At 34.8% G+C, this 23,358-nt stretch overlaps 1 protein-coding gene across 1 annotated transcript in view; it reads right to left on the reverse strand.

Annotated features, from left to right (window-relative positions):
• Positions 1 to 22,533, reverse strand: part of LOC108907045 (arrestin homolog) — a gene marked incomplete at its 3' end in the record, with an annotated part of 132,797 nt that extends 110,264 nt beyond the window's left edge. Inside the window, exons 1-2 of the mRNA XM_018710559.2 lie at positions 22,366 to 22,533; positions 890 to 976 (exon numbers count right to left, since the gene is read on the reverse strand). Of these exons, the coding sequence (XP_018566075.1) occupies positions 890 to 976; positions 22,366 to 22,409 (131 nt within the window). The remainder of the gene's footprint in view (positions 1 to 889; positions 977 to 22,365) is intronic.
• Positions 22,534 to 23,358: the final 825 nt, after the last annotated feature.

Genomic DNA, 23,358 nt, shown 5'->3' on the forward strand with positions numbered 1-23,358 from the left:
TCGATATTGTCGATAATCATCTGACACAATTCCTCCCGGCGACACGCCCGAAGACACCCACTATTGCTGCGACTTTCATCATCAGATACTTTTCGTCTTCTGTTTCTGTGAGAAATTTGTCGATATGCGTCTTCGTCAAAACTTTTGACTTTTTTGCTTGATATCCTTCACCCTTCCGTTTTAAAAAAGCAATAAATTTATAATGTTTGCTTATATATTGATCTTGCTTTATTTTTAACATAGTTTTGATCATGGAATAATTTGACCACAGCGTTGACGATTTCCATATCTTGGCTTTTTCCTCAAAATATGCCAGTAAAACACTTTCGTTACATTTCCCAGGGACCTTTTTAACGTTGCACCATTCCGAAAAGCGTCTATAAGCGATTTCGTACTGTTCCTTTTGATTTCGCCGGCAATAATTCCAATGTTGCTCGACTGGCGGCTTCTTCGATTTCAGCAGGGATGGATTCGTTACGCTCATTATCGAGATTATTCATTATACTTATAATATTACTAGAAAATGCTGTCAATATTTTTGCGTTTTTTCCGTAACTAACAACAGCACTGGTTGCTACGAAAATTTTGGTTCATAAACACTGCGATCTGTGTGGTATTTTTTGATTTCTTATTTTTATTGAGTTTAAAGTTCTTCCGACTGTTTTGTAGAAAAAATAGTGTATGACATACGTGTTAAAAGTGATTTTATTTTGTTCGTGAAGTTAAAAAACTCGCTACGCTCGTTTTTTAATCATTTTCACTCACAAAATAAAATCTTACTTTTAACACGTATATCATAAATAGCTATTGTTTATGATGGTTAAAAAAATAATGAATGCGCCAGCAAAGTATGTGGCAAAAGATCGGTTAGGCAGAAGTAATGACTTACCGTTGCGCGTTCATTCCATCTGGGATCGCCCCCGTGGCAGTTTCTGGTCTCCCATTTTCTGCTTTGCTGTTCTCTGCCTTGCTCCCACTGAAATAGAACATTACTTTTAACCAAATATCTTTGAATATATTGTTGAAACTTAGTTTTGAAATGACACGGTAAATGGTATAATAATAAATAATTATTAGCACTTTAATATTCTTAAGTGAAGGTAGGCAAGATTGTTAAAATCTGTACGAAAATTGTTACAAATAAGATCTGGAATCAGTTGTGTTAGTTGCAAAAGTATTGTAATGTATAACAAGTGAGAGTAAAAGAATAAAATGAGTGCGCTATCAATATCCTGTTGAAACGAGTTCCCAAATAACAGAGGTTGGAAAGTCATCTCCACTCTTTTAAGTGTTCGGATAGTCATTTGTTTAACAGAAATCTATTTAAGAACTGTCAGAAATTCCCAGTCAGTTGAGTTTCAGCCATAAGGGTGGGGAGGTGGGAATAAAGTTCAAATCAATTAAGAAAGTTAGCAAGAAAAAATCTGGAAGGAAATTGTATCCCAGTTAGCTGTCAAAAGTTTCTAACAAAAATTAGGGGAATTCACATAACATCATTACGAAGATTCGATCATTCATTGGAAAATACCAGGCACATCAAGATACCAGGCGGCGCAAACAAGTACCAGGCAAATTAAGATAGTGAGAGGCACAAAGAAGATTGGAAGGAAATAAAGGGAACTTAAACTAGTGAGTTAAACAAGAAAATACAAATATGTAAAAGACAGGTTTTAGCTAGAGGTTTGGGAAAGTAGGTCTTTTTTTCGCTAGCACGACTCAATAATTCGTTAACTATTTTGTTTAAATAAAATGATAAATACACTCACACGCAAAAAATTAAAGCAACAGAAAAATTTCCAAATTTTTTAGTGATTTTTAAAAGGCTGTATCATCGTGAATAACGGTCGTATCGAGAAAATAAAAATTCTGAGCTTGATTCCAGTTTTGAAATCTTGAGATGAAAAATTTTTTTGAGCATCACTCACGGCACAGTCCAAAGAAATAGTGCAAGGCAAAATTTATTTTTTCAAAACCTCCCATGGACAAAAATTTTTTTGGCATAATCATTGCCAGGCCCTGATTTCTCAATTTGGAAGGTGGGTTTTGGAAACTTGAATCAATCCTCTTCAAGGGCATTTTGGTATGTTTGAGATTTTTTGTTATAGTCAGTTTTAATTTGAAAAAGTGCAAGTAAGTTTTTTTTTAGTTCAATACATGCCCATGAGGCCAGTAAATTTTGAAATCGATCTGTCGAACCGTTTTCATTTCTTGATTGGTCAGTTTTAAAAAAAAATTAAAGAAGTTTTTTGCACATTTTTAAATTAATACTGAATATATATTTTTTTCCAATACACCAAAAGGCTCTTGCAGAGGATTGATTGAAATTTCCAAAACCCACCTTCCCTTCTCTGTAGTATCATTAATTCAAGAGATATCGATGACCAAGGAAAAAGGTGACTTTCTCAGTGAGAAATAATCGTACAGAAAATTAAAAAAATAAATTGAAGCTAATGAATCAGGCTAAATGACTGGCATTGATTGAGCCAGAAAAAAAATTTCTGTGCCCATGGGCAGTTTTGAAAAAAAATTGCCTTGCACTATTTCTTTTGATTGTGCCGAGTGATGCTCAAACAAATTTTTTCATCTCAAGATTTCAAAACTAGAATCTTCAAGCTTCAAGATGCTTTATTTATTTTTTCGACACGACAATTCACAAACTTACAACCTTTCAAAAATCACTAAAAAAATTGGAAATTTTGTGCTCTCTTAATTTTTTTACAGAGTTTATAAAAAAGATAAAATAGTAATAAATTTAAAAATATCTTGAGTTTTTTTGTCTGGGAAAATTTGCTTCTGAGCAAGAGTCTGCCTGAGAATTGTTTTGTCTTGGATAAAAACGGAAAAAACTATTTTTATTGCTTTTCCCCATCTCCACTAATAGGCTCTTGATTATAGGAATTTAAAAGAAACTATGACATTCAAGATATTTTATTACATGAATCATTCGAATGGTCATTTTAGATGAAAAAACCGCGGAGTACTATTAAATTAGAGGGTGTAAAGTGGAGATAGGAGTGAAAATGCACTCCTCCCAGTTTTTTTAATGTAGCTCGAAAACGAAGCAAAATTTCGCTATAGTTCATAGGAAAAATTATTTAGAATTTTTTTTTTAGTAGAAGTAGGCAAAGAAAATTGCTGTACAAAAAAACTAGATGAAATTCCCTTCAAAATGATGCGTTTTCAAAAGTTTTGGACTAATATTGACTGAATTATATCCGGTCAAACTTAAATATTTTTTAGATTTTCGTCGTTTTTAACATAATAATGATTACAATTCTTATTATTTTTACAAATTGGTTCTTTATTTAATAAAAAATTATTTCAAATGTTTTATTTGTTAATAATAAATAAAGATTTTCACAATTTAGTCAAAAAAGTATAGTTCATAGGAAAAATTGAATTTCCCATCGAAATGTCTTATTTAAAAACTTTAAAAAAAAAATTATGCAAAAAATCGTTAATAAACAATTGTAAATAAAGCAAAAAATAAGATTTTTGGATTTTTTTACTTTCTTAATGAAGTAATTTAGTAAAATCTTGAGAATTTAAGTACAATAAAGTTTATTAATAATGTATATACAGTGTGTCCACGGATGGAGTTAACAAGAGGAGAAACTCTTTTGTTTCTGACTTTATCGAAAAATGTCACTCTTTATAAAAAGTTCTGCTCCTCGAAAAAAATTCAAATTAGAGGGTTGAAATTGAAGATGGGGGTGAAAATTCACTTTTGCAGTTTTTTAAATATAGCATGAAAACAAAGAAAATTTCGGTATAGTTTATAGGAAAAATTTTGTAGAGAATTGAATTTCCCATCGAAATGGTTTATTTGAAAAATCTTAAAGGAAAATTTTGTGCAAAAAATCGTTAATAAACCATTTTAAAAAAGCAAAAAATAAGATTTTTTGATTTTTTATATTTTTTTAATAAAATAATTTAGTAAAAACTTGAGAATTTAAGTACAATAAAGTTTATTAATAATGTATATATACAGTGTGGAGTTGACAAGAGGAGAAACTTTTTTGTTTTTGACTGTATCGAAAAATAAAAAGTTCCGCCCCTCGTTAAAATGAGACTGTCATACAAACATCTTAGATTAGATATACAGGGTGCTCATAAATTAAAAAAAAAACAAGAAAATACTCAAAAGAGAAGTACCATTATTTATTATTTTACACAACATTTTAATAAAACAAATCTGTTTATAACCTCAAATAATGTCCCAATACAAATTTTAAAATAAAAATTTCTATTTTGACTTTTACTCTATATGTATAGCTACTTCCCACCTCAAAAATTAAAATTTTGATTTTAAAATTTGTATTAAGACATTATTTGAGGTTATAAACAGATTGGTTCTATAAAAATGTTGTGTAAAATAATAAATAATGGTACTTCTATCTTGAGTATTTTCGTGTTTTTTCAATTTATGAGCACCCTTTACATCTAATCTAAGATGTTTGTATGAGTCTCATTTTATCGAGGGGCAGAACATAAAGTGACATTTTTCGATACAGTCAAAAACAAAAGAGTTTCTCCTCTTGTCAACTCCATCCGTGGACACACTGTATATATACATTATTAATAAACTTTATTGTACTTAAATTCTCAAGTTTTTACTAAAATATTTTATTAAAAAAGTAAAAATAATCAAAAATTCTTATTATTAACGATTTTTTGCCCAAAATTTTCCTTTAAGATTTTTTAAATACGCCATTTCGATGGGAAATTCAATTCTCTACAATATTTTTCCTATAAACTATACCGAAATTTTGCTTCGTTTTCATGCTATATTTAAAAAACTGCAAAAGTGCATTTTCACCCCCATCTTCAATTTCAACCCTCTAATTTGAATAATGTGATGAAAATCCTTGAACGTCTTATTTCATTTTTGCAAAAAATGAGAATTAAAACGTATAAGGGTAAACGCGACGAAAATAGAAAAACTGGTTAATTGTAAGTTTGAGCGACCATATATCAGTCAATTTTCATCCAAAAATACTTTACAACCTCTTACTTTGAAGGAAATTTTATCTACTTTTTTTATGAAGCAATACCTATACTCAAAAAAAAACTAGAGGCAAAAAAGTAAAAAAAAAATAAAAAATCGAATTTTTTGCTTTTTTCAAATTATTTATTAACGATTATTTTGCATAAAATTTTCCTTTTCAATTTTTTAAATGAGCCATGTCGATGGGAAATTCAATTCTTTAAATAATTTTTCCTATGAACTATAGCGAAATTTTGCTTTGTTTTCGAACTACAATTAAAAAACTGAAAGGGGTGCATTTTCACCCCTGCCTCCAATTTCCACCCTGTAATTTAATGGCACTCCGCGGTTTTTTCATCTAAAATGACCCTTTTATGCAATAAAATTGCTTGAACGTCATAGTTCCTTTTAACCCTGTTTTTTTGGATATAATCAATAGCCTATAGTGACAATGGAACTCCATCTAAATCATCCTGAAACAATAATTCAATAACCTTAAAAATTTCCGCATCAAAAGACAACAAAATCAATGATATAATTTGTGTAAAAGTAATGAAACTGCCTACAAAAAATTCAATTCCACTTTCCATTAAAACAACTCTATATTTTTAGACATAAGCATTTATCCGCAGATAGGATGGGTGATTCAAAGGTAACCGAGTAGAAGAAATTTATGGAAAATGGAAAAGCAAGCGCGATGCGTTGTTTCAGGGGTATGAATGGGGGTAAGCTTTTCGACTCCCCGGGGGAAATTTTATACGTTCTTTGGTTCTGTATTACACATTTTCTTAGGAATTAAACATTAAACGTTCCAGGTCCGCGGTTTTACGGTCGCTTTAATTATTCCGAGGCGGTTTTTTGGACGTCTCCCAATATGCAAATTCGTAAAAGCCCGTTTATATTTCGCGTTCTCGATCGGAATTCTAAAAACTTTATATGAGGCCCACTGGCGTCTCGTGGATCTAGAAATAGGGAAGTCAATTTAAACAGTTAACGTACCTCAAATCATTTATGTAGGGTGGCCAAATGAAAACGAAACAGAGCCATTTTTAGGAAATGCGTCAACATTGTAGAAAAACGCTCAGACTCGTCAATTTTAGATTAAAGGGGGACATTCTTTGCTGGAATTTTTGACTCCGCCACTTTCACCCCCTAGCAAAGGTAAGCATCACTCCAAAATATTTAAATGGCATTGGGGGTTGAGTAATATTTCTTTTGAAAGCTCTCACAATTCTCTTCACAACAGACTTTAAATTTTATAATTCCGCCCAATACTTTGAAAAAAATTTACATTTTAAAATTTAAATTATGTTTAGTTGCTTACTTACTAATTAGTTGATTAAATATTCAAACTGATGACTGCCCGCTTCCATACAATAATAAAGATTTTGTTCGAAACGTTCGCGCACATTCCGAAGTATTTCCGGAGTGATTCGACGGCATTCGTCGACGATTCTTTGACGCAAATCTTCCAGCGACGCTGGCTGTGTTTTATAGATTTTACTTTTTAAGTATCCCCTCAAATAGAAATCAAGGGGCGATAAATCCGGTGATCATGGAGGCCACTCAATGCTGCCTCTTCTCCCAATCCAATTCCGTAGAAAACGTTGGTCCAAATACTGGGACAATTAGCGCATAATGCGGAGGAGCACCGTCCTGTTGAAAAATCAAATGATCTTCATCATACTCTGGAACATTTTCAATAATATCAGTCAATGCAGGGTCAATAGCGTCTTCCAGTAATTGCAAATACATTTGGCCAGTCAAATTACCAGGTAAAAAAAGGACCCACCAGCCGGTCACCGAAAATTCCAGCCCATACATTTAATTTTTCCGGTTGCTGTGTATGCACCTCGTGAAAAACTCTTGGGTTTGAATCGGACCAATAGCGGCAATTGTGACGATTTACCGCCTCGTTCAAGAAAAAACTGCATTAATCAGAGAAACAGATGTTGAAAAGGAACTGTGGATCGTTCCCTGCTCGTTCACTCATTATTTCGCAAAATTGTAAACGGCGGTCATAATCATCCACATGCGAAGTTCCTGGACAAAATGTATTTTGTATGGATGGAATTTATTCTTCTTCAAAATGGTTTGTATGCTACTTCGATTGATCCCAGACACAGATGCCAGCTGCTTCGTACTTAATGTAGAATCAAGATGAACTTGTCCCAAAACTGCAACTTCACTAACTTCATTAACTATAGGTTTTTCAATTTCTGGTTTTTTATTGGCTACGTTCTCTGTCTCTTGCAATTTTTTTACTAACTCTAGAACATACTTCCTCCTGACATGTCGATCTTGATGTTGTTCATTAAATAGCTGAGCTGTTCTATTCGCACATTTATTGTTCATATATAAACCATAGTGTTTAATTTTCAAAAACACAACTAACTACCAACCAACGCTTCCAAATAATACTAGAAAATAATTTGGAATCCACTAATTTTACGTTCATTGTGTGTGTATAGCATTCATTTCTGTTTTTTACAATTGTGTTTTTTTACGAAACAAATCGCCAAAAACCAATGTAACGCAAGAAATACTAAATTTATACCATTGGCGTACTTAACTCGAATGACTGACATTTTTACCGTTACTAATTGTTTGTACATAAATTTCAACTTCAACTTTAAAAGTCCTTAATAAGTATTGGGCGGAATTATAAAATTTAAAGTCTGTTGTAAAGAGAATAGTAAGAGCTTTCAAAAGAAATATTACTCAACCCCCACTGCCATTTAAATATTTTGGGATGATGCTTAACCCTTGCTTGGGGGTGAAAGTGGCGGAGTCAAAAATACCAGCAAAGATTGTCCCCCTTTAATCTAAAATCGACGGGTCTGAGCGTTTTCTACAATCTTGGCGCAGTTCCTGAAAATGGCTGTTTCGTTTTCATTTGGCCACCCTGTATAATAAATGGATCATCTGATCTTTTTCAGATGAGAAGTGATCAATAATTTTCCCACCTTAGTCGTTTATCTGCTTTATCAACTTTATCAAATGTCTTTACTGTTTTTAAGATTGAAAAATAACGCTCACAGTCAACTACTGTCATAGGGAGAGTACACTCCGTGTAATAATTGATACACTAACAAATAACTACTGACATAAACCTGTGTTTGATCCAAGAAATAATTATGTTTCTAATGAAACTTTAACTGTTTAAGATTCAGTTTTACATATTTATTGGTTTCCACGTACTGAGAAACACATCCACCACCTGATGTTAAATAACTTGTGAACACTAGAGTAATAATAATAATAAACATTGCAACTGAAACTGCGCATAAAGAAGAAACTTGGCAAGAATCGACAATCGGCTGTTGATATCGGACGGTTTCGTGCTTATTCATATCTACTACAATAATGTCTCTGCTCCAATACAATCCGCCTCAATACAATGTCTCCGCTCACATTTTGTTTCTCTTTCATTTCTATGCTTTAAGGCGCGGAGTATTTGACACAAATTTTCTACTAATGCATGTGCAGCTTCTCAACAATTTTTCAAATTTTTTTTTGTCCCTTGCAGGGGGTTGAAATAAGCTGCCCTAAGTTAATGCTTGCTACAACTTTTTGTTTAACAAAAATTGAATATTCAAAAATACGTGTTAGATAGCCTGGTTTATTTTAAAACTGTTACCTCTCTCACTTTTTTTATTTATAAATAACGGTTTATTAACAAAAAAATTAAATTCATTATCATTCGCATTACAGCTCGCACGATTGCGCCTAAGAAATATTTAAGTAGGCGGCTGTCGTGCTAATTTCTGTCATTAGATTTGGATGCCTCTGGTGGTACACTGTAAAAAATCGGTGTGTGTGAAAGCAATAAAAGTTCGGTGCGAATCCATTGAGTGAAATGATTGGGTACATCTTCACTAAATATTGGACAGTTTGATCGTTTTACTCATTTGTGAATATATTTAAACTAAAACTGAGTACTTTCACTCAAATATAGGTACTCCTTAAATAAATTCTTCACGTAAACTCGTATTTGGTGCACTTCTACCTAATTCAGAGTAAATGTCCTCATTACTGAGTGATCTCACACTTTTTCATATCCAGATGCTCTGACGTGACCGTGGCGTGGTGGATGGCGTATGGCGTATGGTGTGCTTTGGAGTTTGACAAGTATCTGTTTATTCGGTTATTCTGGTGAAAATTGTATGTAAATGCAGTGATTTAATTACAATAATTAAAGACAATATATTAAGTCTGAATTAATATTTGGTTAAATAAATGAATAGTTAAATAGTTATCTATAATTACATATTTGTAAACAATCAGTGAACAAATTGAGACCTAAATTATTGTCTCTAAATCAAACCTGTGTTGAAATCACCACGCCTGTTTAGTAGTTTATGACAATGATATTTAAATTAAAATTTCAAAAATATATAAAATGGTGCAAAACCACTCCAAAATAATATGGAAGGAAGTAAATTGTACACATTAATCAATTTCAAATAACATTTACCCAAAAATTATCCAAATTTAAAAAATTCCAAAAATCTGACGTGTTTTTTTTTTAGCTGTACCGGTACCTTTTGTAGTACTTTTTTTGAAAACACTCTGTACATTCATGTAAGAGGTCACTGACGAAATGGCCTTATGCAGAAACCACCACTGGTGTGACTGACGCAAAAGCACGCGGTTAGTATCTAGATCGTTAGCCGAAATTAGGTGCTTGAAATTGCGCTTTGGAAACATGAAGTATTTTTAAATGTAGCAGGGAATCATTATGTTCGTGCTGATACTAAAGCACTGGCATATTTCGTGTTAATGAAACTTGTATGCATCACACAAGTGAATTTTTCATTTAAAAAAAACATATATTCTACGATTAGCTCTCGCAATTTTTATTCTATTTAAAGAAATTAAGCTCATTCAAATTAAAAATATGTATATACAGGGTGTTTCTGAAATAAGTGCGTTCCTTCAGAAAGGTGATAGAAAATGGACTACTTTTATTAAGCAACTGATGGTCTAAATGTTCCTGTTTTAAAGAACACTAATTAAGAAAATTAACCATAAATATAAAATTGACCCTGTGCATCTTGTGCACGTGCACAGCTAGAATGCTTCGGAAATTGGCTGATGTTACACGTGACTTACACAATCAAGCAAATCTTATGGTAGTTCAGTATCTTATATTCTTTAGTTGTGTGTTGCAATATTACTTAGTCGGCATATAAAATGCTTTCTGAGCAAGAACTAGCATATGGTGTTTATACGGAGATTGTCAGTACAATTTAAATGAGACGTCGTTTGTATGCGGTCCGTTACCGGAACAGACGACAACCAAACCAGTAGAACAGTACAAAAGGGATTGTACGCGGGAGCCAATGGCTCCATCTGTCGTGCAGACTCCCCAACTGTGCCATTCAAATGGCTACAGTAGGAAGCGACCTGCTAACTGCAGGTACTTTGTTGCACGACTGCCACCCACAGAGGGCGTAACACAATGTTTGACTTGTTAGTGCTGCGAGAAACAACTACTCCGAGAGCCCCTACCGGCATTGAATTATACTCGCAACACCTGGGTGACCTTGGATTTCACCTTGACTTTGACCTTCAAGGTCATTTGAAGGTCAAGTTAAGTTTATTAAGCAGGAACCCCTATTTTTTACTGCGGATTTGGAAAGAGCAGGAAATTTTACATCCTAATATGGTGTTGACCATGGCTTTGACAATGACCTTCAAGGTCAAATGTGGGGCAATGACCTTGAAGGTCAAAGTCAAGGTCAAATCCAAGGTCACCATCAGATAGCCAGGGGAAAATCCTTACACCTTTGTCTGAAACATTTTCTCCCAAAATGATTTCTTCGAAAATTTTGTATGGATAAACCTGTATAATATAATAATATAATTGAAGAACAAATTTCTAAACTGCAACCTATGAAAATAATTATAAAAGATTCCGAAATAAGTATTCATCACCAATTGCTTTTAACAATGGTAGATGGAAAAATTTGTAATTCTTTAAGTGGAACTCGTTCAGCTCAATCTTGTTACATTTGTGGAGCCACTCCCAAAACAATAAATTTAAAACCTATTGTAGCTAATGAAAACAAACGCGAATATTATAGTTTTGGCCTATCTACATTACATAGTTGGATTCGATGTTTCGAATGTTTGTGGCATATTAGCTGTAGACTTGATGTAAAAAAATGGCAGATATGAGACGAATCTGATAAAATAACTGTAAATCAAAGGAAACAAGAACTGCAAACTAGATTTAAGAATGAAATGGGTCTCATAATAGATAGGCCAGGGCCAGGTTTTGGCTCCACAAATGATGGGAATACTGCTCGTCGATTTTTTAAAAATGTTGAAAAAAGTGCGGATATTACAGGACTAGATAAAGATATTATTACCAGATTTAGCGTTATTTTACAAGCACTGTCATCTGGTCATGAAATTGATATAGAAAAAATCGAAAAATATGCAGAGGAAACAAGGGCACTGTATTTAAATATTTGTCCGTGGTACCATATGCCAGTTACTTACAGTACATAAACTTCTTGTACATGGTAGTGAAATAATAAAAAGTAATGTTTTACCTATCGGTCGATTATCTGAAGAAGCGCAAGAGGCACGAAATAAAGACTGCAGAAGATTTAGGGAATCTCATACCCGTAAGTCTCTCGCAGTGCCCCTAATCAAGACTTACTGACAATGCTTCTGATTACTTCTGACCCTGTAATAAATAATTTTCGAGAAATTCCTAAAAAATCTACGAGCAGTATTTCAGCAAATGTATTAAACCTTTTAAAATGTCCCGATATTCCATTTGAACCCCTCCCTACAAGTATTCATAACCCACCAGAGTTTGAAGATGATTATACAATAGAAGAGTCCACTGAATCCGACCCTGATCTCTCTTCCGATTATGATGACTAATTTGTATATTTCTATGATGTATTAACATTCTATTAATTTAAGTTAAATAATAATAAATATTGTTTTACCAAATACATTTGTATGTATATTTTTTCATTAAACCCTTTTTTTGCTGCTCAAATTTTTTTATGTACGCCTATGACACTCAAATTATAAAAACACAATAAATATAATAATATAAGTACTATTCGAGATATGACAAATCGCATATATGAATATTAACATTCGGAATACATTTTGTCCAGTTAGATTTGTGAAACGGCCCACTGTGCGTCGTCGTAAATAGTATGCTAAACGTCGTAGTATACTGAATAAGTCGTAGCGAATCACTTAACTTTTACATCCACGGATCATGCCGCATTATAATGTTGCAAAAGCATTACATTAATGCGAAGCGGATTAAATATTTCTCTGACAAAGGTTAACAAAAATGAACACGTCGCTAATGAAATTAGGGTGCGGAATTTATTAGAGGTTTCGGCATGTTTAATACGCCTATGAAATACTGGTAAGCTTATTATGATTTAAAACGGGATAAGGGTAAAGCCTGCCGGAAATGTATTATAAATAAAGATTCTGTTTCAGCATAGGGACCAGGTAAACGTACCCTGCTAAAATATTTTGGGAATTATACATGTGAAAATTATAAAACTTTTATTCATTTTATTCATACAAAAAGGTTAGCTTGTAACAAAACTGTCCAATTACTTGAGTGCTAATAATTTATTATACTAATATTTTTAGGTGAGATACGAAGTATACACTTTGTGTTATATCTAGAGACCGGACAGTGGTACACAACTATACAGGGTGACATAGAAAAAAGTACATTGCATAGTGTCATACAATAGAGGACACTAAAACAAGAAAAAAAGTTCCTATGAACATTGGTCCGTAAGGCCTTCGGTTAAAGGATACGGGGTGTTGAATTTTATTTTTTCTTATTTGCAAAAACAATGATAAATACGTCAACAATTAAATTGTAATGGTATGATGAAAAATACGATTAATTAAAACAAAACATTAAATTTTTAGAAGATGTTCAAATTGTTGCCCTTGTACTTCAATACATTTTTCCATTCTTCTTCTTAATGATTGACGGCATCTTTGAAATATTCCTAGGTTATTATGAAATCTATCTGCCGATTCTATAATTCTTATCCATAATTGTTCTTCATTATGTATTTCTACAGCATAAACTTCATTTTTCATAAATCCCCAAAATGAAAAATCGAGGGGATTAAGGTCGGGACTACGAGCTGGCCAGGGTACAGGCCCCTTTCGACCAATCTACCTATTTCCAAATCTCCTGTCCAAATATTCCCTTGCCACTCGAGAAAAGTGAGCTGGCGCCCCATCATGCATGTAATACATTCTTCCAATAATGGCCAATGGGACATCCTCTAATAATGTGTTTAAATCATTCTCCGAGAAATTTCGATACAGTGCACCTGTCAATCGATTGGGCAATCGAAATGGGCCAATTAAGTAATTGTCGATTATACCTGCCCACACATTAATAGAAAACCCATATTGGTGACTCCGAATTATAGTTTGATGAGGATTTTCATCACTCCAATGGTGCATGTTATGTAGGTTCAGAATACCATCACGACTAAAACTAGCTTCGTCAGTAAACAAAATAGATGAAATAATGTTTTCTCTTTGGTTTTGAAACCATTCGCAAAATTGTACACGAGGAACAAAGTCATGTTCCAATAGTGAATGAATTTTTTGGAAATGATATGGGCGAAGAAGTTGTTCTTTGAAAATTTGTCTAACTGATTCACGGTTAAGGTTTCGCACCGCTGAACTTGTTTTCCTGGTGCTTGTTCTCGGATTATTTTCTACCATTCGTAAAACAGTTTCTTCGTTTCGCACAGTGCGACGAGTTCTGGAAACCCCACTATTCAATTTTGGTTTTCTAAAACAGCCATCTTCTCCCAAACGCCTATGCACATCAATAAATGTTCGAACATTAGGAACTTGTCTTAAAGGATATCTTTCTCGATAGATACGTTGAGCTTCGTAAGAATTTGATCTAGCTTCGCCGTAACACATAATCATGTCCCTGTATTCTTCAAAAGTGTAGCGAACCATTTTTTAAAGCAATTTTGAATAATCAGTGAGAAAACTAATGAAAAACTTAATCAAGAACACAAAATACCTCTAACAATTATTATATTAGTTTACAAGTGTCATTATGACACATTATTTAATTGTTATCATTGTTTTTGCAAATGTTACTTTGGCGCTTTTTGAATAATTTGCGTGCATTGTCGGCTTTTGTACTGGAACCATTGCTTCTAGCGACTTGGACAAGGTATACCTTTCTTACGTATAAAGAAGGGATAACAAATTTTTTTTTCAGTCGAAAATGACATACAGTGTATAGTAAAAAAGTTAGGACCGATTCAATAGATATGGAACCCTGTATGTAGCGCCCTCTATCAGTAATCACAAAACTAAGATCATATTTGAATTTAGCATGATAAAAAAAACCCTGTATACCACATTTTATCCATTTCTTGCGTCTCTGGCTAAAGATATTCAAAAAAAAACCAAACAAAAATAAAATTCAACACCCCGTATCTTTTAACCGAAGGCCTTGCAGACCCATGTTCATAGGAACTTTTTTTCTTATTTTAGTGTCCTCTATTGTGTGGCACTATGCAATGTACTTTTTTCTATGTCACCCTGTAGATACATCGCCGATATCATTGCCGAACAACATTTTCGTCAATCCATCATAAGTTAAGAGACTTTAAACCTGATGTAGGAAGTTGACATCGAACTTCACGGACAGTAGTCACTGAGGAAGAGGAGGTTTTGCATCGAATTAAAGAACAACCTACCACAAGCCGTTTTGAACAATTATTATAAATTTATTATTTTTGTGTTATCCTTAATAAAAATTGTTTAAATATCAAGTCAACGTAATAACATTACGTTTTTGGTCAAAAATTGCTCCAGGGCTCATTTCCGACTAAGGGGTTTATATAAAAAAAAATTCTTCCGCAATATCCTCTATAACCCTCTCAAGATTAGCAACATCTTTTTGAAACACCCTGTACTTTAATTGCGCAAAGACCAATAACATTAAAATTAAGAAATAATATATGTTCATCTACTTTTATACTACCTAATATAATTGGTTTTATTACTAAGTTGTCCCAAAATTCACGCAAGGTTTGAATTTTGCGCCATTTGTGCGGTAAAGTATTGCCAACGAAATAAGAACGTGTTTTCATTGTGGAGCAGTATTTTAAAAATAATAAAGGTTTGGCAGCTTCAGTTCGCAATTTTTGTACAAAATATGTAATCCAATAAAGTTGTGCTCGGCTTATAGAGGCCGCAAAAAAAATTCCAAACAGGATAATTTTTTCAGGGTTGCTTGGGGACTGCCTCCTGAGTATCCAACCAAAAGATCACACTTGAACTCCTGGTACGAATTGCGCTATGGGGGTGGTTTCCTAAACATTTTTTTAGAGCTAAATGATCTTAATAAAAGTTTAAAGCATTAAATTCTGAACAACTTTTCCTAAATATTTTTGTATATCTAATACTTAACGAGTTAATGCGCATTATGTGGCAAAAATTGGGCAAGAGTCTGGTAAACATGTTTTTACAAAAAAATGACATTCACAAAAGTTGTAGAGGATCAAATTCTAAACAATTTTTCCTCATAATTTTTTTTTGTAAAAACATGTTTACAAGACCACCCCTTCGACGTGCCCAATTTTTGTCACATAATGCGCACTAACTCGTTAAGTATTAGACATACAAAAAAATTTTATGTAGAAAAAATGTTCAGAATTTGATTCTCTACAACTTTTATGAAAGTCATTTTGCTCTAAAAAAATGTTTAAGAAATCACCCCCATAGCGCAATTATTCGTACTAGGAGTTCGAGTGTGATTTTTTGGTTGGATACTCAGGAGCCAGTCTCCAAGCAACCCTGAAAAAATCATCCTGTTGGGAATTTTTTTTATAAAATGACATCTTTACTGGATTAATGGTCGAAATAGTGAAATAACTTCATTAACTGTGAAGAGATTAAATGAAAAATTCCGGGAGACTGAATGAATTAGTGATCTTAAATACTCTGGCCGTCAGTCAACAAGTCATTCAACACAAACATGGCAGCAGTTTGTGAGAGTGTTGCTGAGACTTTAGGAATATCAATTTGGCACCGCGATCAAAATTGGACATTTGAAGAAGCTCTGCAGCATATTCTCGCGAAAAATTTGCATCTTCATGCTTACAAAGCTCAATTGACTCAAGAACTGAAGTCCACTGACCACGCACAGCGAAGATAGTTCATTGAATTTTTCGAACAAAATCATCTTCAGTGATGAAGCTCATTTTCATCTTGACGGCTTGGTTAGTCGATAAAATTGTCGCGTTTGGAGATTCAGAAAATCTACTAGTGATTGTTGAGAAACAAATGCGTCCACAACCTGTCACTGTTTGGTGCGGATTTTGGGTTGGTGGCATCATCGGACCATTCTTCTTGAAACTTGCGGCTGGTCAGGCAATAACAGTTAATGGTGCTCGCTATCGCGACTAATAATCCAGTTTTTTGTTACTAAATTGCAAGATATGGATGTAGACGAGAATACGGTGCCACATGTCCTACCGCCAGAGAAGCAATTCAGTTACTGTACGAGTCATTTCCTGGTCGCGTAATTTCCTGTTTTGGAGATCAGAATTGAGCCACCCAGATGATCAGATGTAACGCTGTAGGGGGCATAAGGCTTATGTCAACAAGCCCACGACCACCCACGCCTTGAAGGAGGAAATTAAGCACTGCATCAACAAAATTCAGCCGAATCTATGCAAAATGATCATGAAAAATGTCGACAAACGAGTGCTATACGCCAGCAAAGCCGTGGAGGCTATTTATCCGATATGCTTTCCATACATAATCCTGTATACTTCATGAATCAATAAAAAAATTACAATTTTTAATTAAAAACCCATGTTTCCTATCAAAATTACTTCTTGGTGAATTTCGGGATACCCTTTATTGATTTTATGCTTTCACTTGCCTTGACTACTCAAGTATATAACGAGCGTTCAAATAAAAACGTGGTCGAAGTTGGCTCTGACACATTGGACGTAGGGAGTAGCTTATAGCGACCAACTTAACCTCATTTCTCAACGAGCTGTATAGCAGCTGTCAGTTTCAATAACGTTAATGACTATATAACTTTAGATAACAATAACAAACAATTAAAGGGGCTGCGGAAAGTGTCCCCCTCCTTGTTATAAGCACTTTTCACACCTGTTCCTCAAAGAATTAAAGACATTTTCTAAGATGCTCGGGGTATTGTTAATTTCACGAATCTTGTCTATAAGTCGAGCCTGCAGATGGTTTAAATCAGGAATAGGCAGTTCAAAAATAGTGTTTTTAAGGTAAGGCCACAAAAAGAAATCACACGGCGTAATATCACATGACCTCGGTGGAAATTCATGTTCAGCATTGAGACTTATTAGTCGATTTTGGAAAACTTCCCTCAACATATTCATCGTCTCGCCTGCCGTATGTGCCCTTGCGCCATCTTGTTGAAAGTAAAAGTTTGTAATTTCGTTTTCTTCCAGCTGGTTAACAAAAGGAGCGATAATTTCTTCTCTATACCTTTGCGCAGTAAGAGTACCATTAAAAAAAATAGGTCCATAAATCCTCCTTCGATTGAGAGCACACCAAACTCCAATTTTTTGAGCGTGTAGAGGGCCCTCGACAAAAAAGTTATCTGGTTTTTCAGAAGACCACATTCTCATATTCTGTGAGTTTACGTAACCACTTAAATGAAACCAGGCTTCATCAGAAAAAAAGGTGATATTATGAAGTTCACCGTAGTTGTTTAAAAACCATTCACAAAATACAGCCCGTCGCGGAAAATCAACTTCATGAAGTTCTTGCTGACAAGTTAAACGATAGGAGAACAAACGCAAATCTTTTTTTAACACTGTGTGGCAGGTACCGACTGATACTCCCACCATTTGTGATAAAACACGTACAGAAGTTCTTGGCGCATTTTCCATTATTTGTTGGACATTTTCTTTTAATTCTTCAGTCCGCTTTTTAGGTCGGCCGCTTCCTTCTTTTCTTGTTACACTGCCCGTTTCACGAAAAACATTAACACAACGCTGAACTGCACTTTGAAAAATTTTGTACTCAACAACGCCGGGAAATTGATTTTGAAATTCTATGAAACATTCCTCAATAGAATACTTCCATATTCCATCAATCTTGCGTCCATTTCTAAAGTAGGACTCTATGATAAACACTTTTTGTTCTTGAGAAAACACCATTTTAAACGCTTTTTAAAACGAAAATATTCAAATTGATAGCTGCGATATAGTGCTTTGACAGATAACGTTTAAGTTCATTTGCTATACGCTACGCCCTACGTCAAAATTTTCAGAACCAACTTGACCACGTTTTTATTTGAACGCTCGTTACTATTACTTACTAACACTGGTGATAAATTTTTAGGAATCCTACAGATGCTCGAGAAAAGCATTTGGCACGAATAAAAGCAGCTTAATCAAATATTCATAAGGATTGTCCCCCATTTATAATGTTCTTTCCAAATTTAAGATTTAAATCTGTTGTTTACTATTCACCCTCAAAGTGGCTTAGAACTTTTTAATCAGCACAAACAAAATCTTTGTCTCAAATTCTCTAATGTATAATGTACTGAAAAATATTACAGTGTAGGGGCCTCATGCGTCAAGAGTTTTTAGCAAAGATTACACAGCCCACAAAAAAAAAAAGGTCTTGATCTTCTATGTATTTTTTTGTGGTAAAAAAAATTCGTATGCCCCTTAAATTTTTGTGAAGAGCCAAAACATCCCTTAAATAGGGGTAACGTTATGAATATCAACATGGAGGAAGATGTGGGAGATCAAATTTTTCTTGTTTTCACTGCGCAATAGTCGCAGTTCACTGAGCAGAACAGCCCTCTACTGCTTTGCCCGTACCCGTCTAAGGGGTGGAAACCACCCCCAAATTCACAAGAAGCATTCGAAAAACTTTTAAGACCGGAAATATGCATTCTGGATATTTCCAATCGGAGAGAAGGGATCTACCAACGGTATTGAGTTTGCACAGCAAGACTAACCCTTAAAACAAGTAAAGAACATCCCTTGATGAGTGGGAAACAGGAAGGCGCAGAAGGATGTAGGAAGATTAATTTTTTTCAGTGCGGAATTTATCGAGCTCCCATACACCTTCTGTTATCCCTTCTCTAACCCTCGCTCCGCTTTGCCTGCCTTAACCTTTTACCTCTGCGTTCTATACTTTAATTTAACACACACTTTTTCTAACAGACACCTTCAAAATTCAACGTAAGAAATAGCAACAAAGAGTCAACAAAATAAAAGAAGAGCAAAATAACTAGTTTCCACCATTTAGACGGGCAAAGCAGTTGAGGGCTGTTCTGCTCAGTGCACTGGAACCATTGCTGAGTAAAAACAGGAAGAAGGACCCCGCCGTAACTATCCTTATGGAAAACCGATCCCGGTCTAATGGTTCGAAACTTTGCCCGAATGATAGTCCTCAATGTGTCGCTCAAAAAAGTCCATGTGATTCTAAAGTTATCGAATCTACGTGCTTGATGACGATCAAGTCAAGTTTTCTGAAGGTGCTTAAGCCATTTTTTGAAGACTGAGGAATGCTGCAGATATGCGGATGACGGATTCAGCACGCGTAAGAACATAAGATATCGCTCGAGCAGTACGTGTCGCTATCGCTGTTCTTCAGTAGATGCTTCACCGATTTTCTGAAAACTGAAGGATGATACAGCTATTTTGACCACGGATTCGCATTCAACACACGAAAATAAATCAAGAAACAGCCAGCTTGGTCACTTTATAAAGAAATATTTGCTTTTACTCGTCCATAAATCATTGAATGGTCATCGAGCACGTGGATTCGATAACTTCAGATGTAGATTCAGAACAGTAGTTTTTTAGACCTAGGTCCCATGGACTTTTTTGATCGACACATTGAAGACTATCATTCGGCAAAGTTTCGTACCATTCGACCGGGACCGGTTTTCCATTAGGATAGTTGCGGGGTCCTTTAATCTTCCACATCTTCCTCCACCCGCCCAGCAGAGAGTAGTAGTTTTCTAGGGGGTCGGTTCTTTGTCTGGTTCACCCTTCACCATGTCTCCTTTGCATTCTCAAGAGTTTGTAAGTCTTTCATGACGCAAATGTATGTCCGGGAGGGTATAGAAGTAGAAGGGGTGTAGAAGGGGTACCAACCCCATAGGGGGAAATCCTTGGTAGTAATAGATGAGAGCACGAGGATTGTAAACTGCCCATTCATACTCCTTTTCGTAATGATATTGGTATTCATAACTTTACCAGAGGTTTAAGGGATGTTTTTGGCTCTACACAAAATGGTCAATCATCCAGATCACGACTATCTTTTTTTGGTGGGGTTGTGTTATTATTTAGATATGATCCAAAGTCATAAAAAAGAAACCTAATCTGAAAATCAGTTCACACTTTCAGAAACATAGTTTCAGTTTTCTGAAAATGAATTGACGGTGTAACAAAAGCCGGGACGCGTGGTAATTTATTGGTTAGTTCTCGGAGCGGATGGGCCAAAAAGTAAAATATTTCAGTCAACACTAATTATCGAAAGTTAAGGGCTCTCAAGTAGGTTTAACGTCGTCCTTCGGAGAAATTTAGCAATATTTTTTAACAAGTTCACTTAAACTGTCAGGGCCATGTGTTGAGCATCTAGTATAAAGCGAAAAATCGATATTTCCAATAACGCGCAAAATGCATTCCTAAGAACGTAGGAATTCCAAGAATAAGTTGTTAGAATGTTGTCAGGAAAATAATAATAGGTCAAATAGCTGTTTTTTAGGCGGATTTTCCAAGCTATAAGAATAGATTAAATGAGATGGACTAATCCGTCCCGTATTGCTACACGGAGTCACTACAGGAAGGCTAGGGTTACTTGTAAGTTCAGTTAGTCTCAAAATTATTTAGATAAATGTAAAATCAGTCAATTAGAGAACGATTAACATGGCATAGTTATGCCAAAGCGTCCCGACATTCAGGGTTCCCGCCAGTAAGATAAGAACAGAAACGTCTGGACCCAATAAATGGGCGTGTCGAAGCGATGTGTCGAATTCAGGAGAGATCTTCGAAGAAAGCAGTTCTTCCTTGGGTTTCACATTGTGCAGTCTACTTAGTTTTAGAGTCTCGGGTTAATTTAATAATGGAAAAGTCATTCCAAATTTTGCTATGGATCGCGCATTTCCTAAATCTCGGTACGCTGTCGCGTGTAAATAAATTAATTAATAATGTTGTTCGAGCCCGTTGTGTCGTTATTTTGTTTGTTTGTTCTGTTTTATTGTTATTAAAACCCTTCCTGGAAAGTTATGGTGTTTCTTTTTGTTCTTCCAACTTCAGTGTCACCCTGTACAGCTAGTCACTGAAATTCATTCTCTGAACGTACAACATTTCTAAGTCCCCACGTATTGGTTAAAGTATAATGATAATTATAAACTCCGTTTCGAGAAGTTAATAGTAACCTATTTTGTCAGTTAACACCCTTATGATACTGGTCATAGCGGTAGATAGATAAGTAAGAAATAACCCTTCAGGTTACAACGGATTCTGAAATTATATCAATATTTTGTAAACAGTTGATTAAGCTGAAAACAAATATCAAGACGAAATTGAAATGCCACTAAAGCACGAAAAGCTTCAGTCCTGTTTTGAAAATTTTCCGCAATTCCGCTACGAAGCCATGATGACCTCCAAAGGACATTAGCGGTATCAGACGCCGCTGATCACGCGTGCATGTAAATATTCACCCCTCTTTTGAATATAGGCAAAATTGAATATGTCCAAAAAATTCGAAGCTCGAAGTAAAGTAAGGGTCACAATTAATCAAAATAAGTTTCAGTACCACAACCCTTTAAAGACACCCACAAACCATAGACGGACGTTATTACAAAATACCATTTCTCCAACTCTGACGCGGACGTTGCTACAGGATCCCATGCGGAGACAGCGTAATGTGCGTTCGAACGCCAACCCAGAGATCATGCAGTTCAATAACCAGAGTCGTATCCTGGCCAGCACATAAGGTACGCTCCAAATTATTTCAAGCTATTATCTTATATTTATCGTTCATTGTTTTCTATTATACGATTTGACAACAATGCAAAAACAGTATTCTCGGTGAAATTTGAGAAAACAAACTTACGATTATGTCTTTTTTAAGATCAAAGAGCGCCTCCGTACAAATATGATCCGCATACAAAGTTACCCCCTGTATACTATTTCACAACCGGCAAAACAAAGAATATTCCATCGCGCAACGCTTTATTCCCAAATATATTCCTCCCTATTTCTGAATGTAAACTCCACAACGGAACCTTATATGTATGCATATCAGAGAGGGTCGTATTCTATGCAAATGGGGACGCCGCCACTCACCTATCGGGGGCCGCGCTGGGCCCGGACGAGTCCTCGGTCGTCATATCGCTATTCTGGGGGCACTTAACTCGGAGGGGATTAATTCAGATCAGGCTAGCATCGCACAGTGCATCCACTCCCGTTTCTTATCGGACAAATCGGGACGCTCACGGTGTCGGCGTGCCGTGCAGCGGATCGCAGGCGGCCCTGGAACAATATGCAAATTAGGAATAATGCGAAGACGACGGCAGCGAGTGTGTTTTGTTTGCCAGACTGGAAATCCATTTGCGTCCAAAAAATTATTGGTACAGGGGCATTCACATAACATGTATTCTAAGAAAAAATGGTAAAGATCGACAGCCTTATTAATAGACAATAGGTTAATAGGAACAAAAAAATCGTATTACTACGGTCTTGCCTCAATAAGCCGTTTTTTAATGAAACACCCAGTATATTATATTAAAAATCTCTTTCTAGCATATTTATTAGATATTATTTTGGCCATATCTCTCTTACTTGTTTTATATTTTTTTTTACATTTACTATTTTTCTATCAATAAAGTGTCACAGTTTTCTACAGTGCGTTCATCATGAAAGGAAAAAATTCGTTTAAAATTCAGGTAATTATTTTGTGGAAAAACGCTCGGACACGTCTATTAGTATTTTTAGTTGCGAATTTTTTGAAATAAGAAAATTGTATAGTGGGTGTTTCAAGAGGTACATATGCAGTCATCATTGATTTTTTTTAATGGAACACCCTATATGCCATTTTTGAATTGTACGGTAAATTCTGAACACTTTTTGTATAACATACCATATTTCTAAAATCAGCGGTTTTTGTAATAAAGACGTTTGAAAACTGATATTTTGAAATGCAAAGTAATTAAATAAAATGTTTAAATTGAACAACCTTGTACATTTTTTTAAAAGCCAACAAAAACAACCTGTTATGCCAAACTTTATCTTAAACAAAAAAAAACTATTTTCTTCATATTAACCGTTTTTTATTTGTTG

This window comes from Anoplophora glabripennis, unplaced genomic scaffold (genome assembly GCF_000390285.2).
Source record: "Anoplophora glabripennis isolate ALB-LARVAE unplaced genomic scaffold, Agla_2.0 scaffold261, whole genome shotgun sequence".
NCBI classification, from domain to species: Eukaryota; Metazoa; Arthropoda; class Insecta; order Coleoptera; family Cerambycidae; genus Anoplophora; species Anoplophora glabripennis.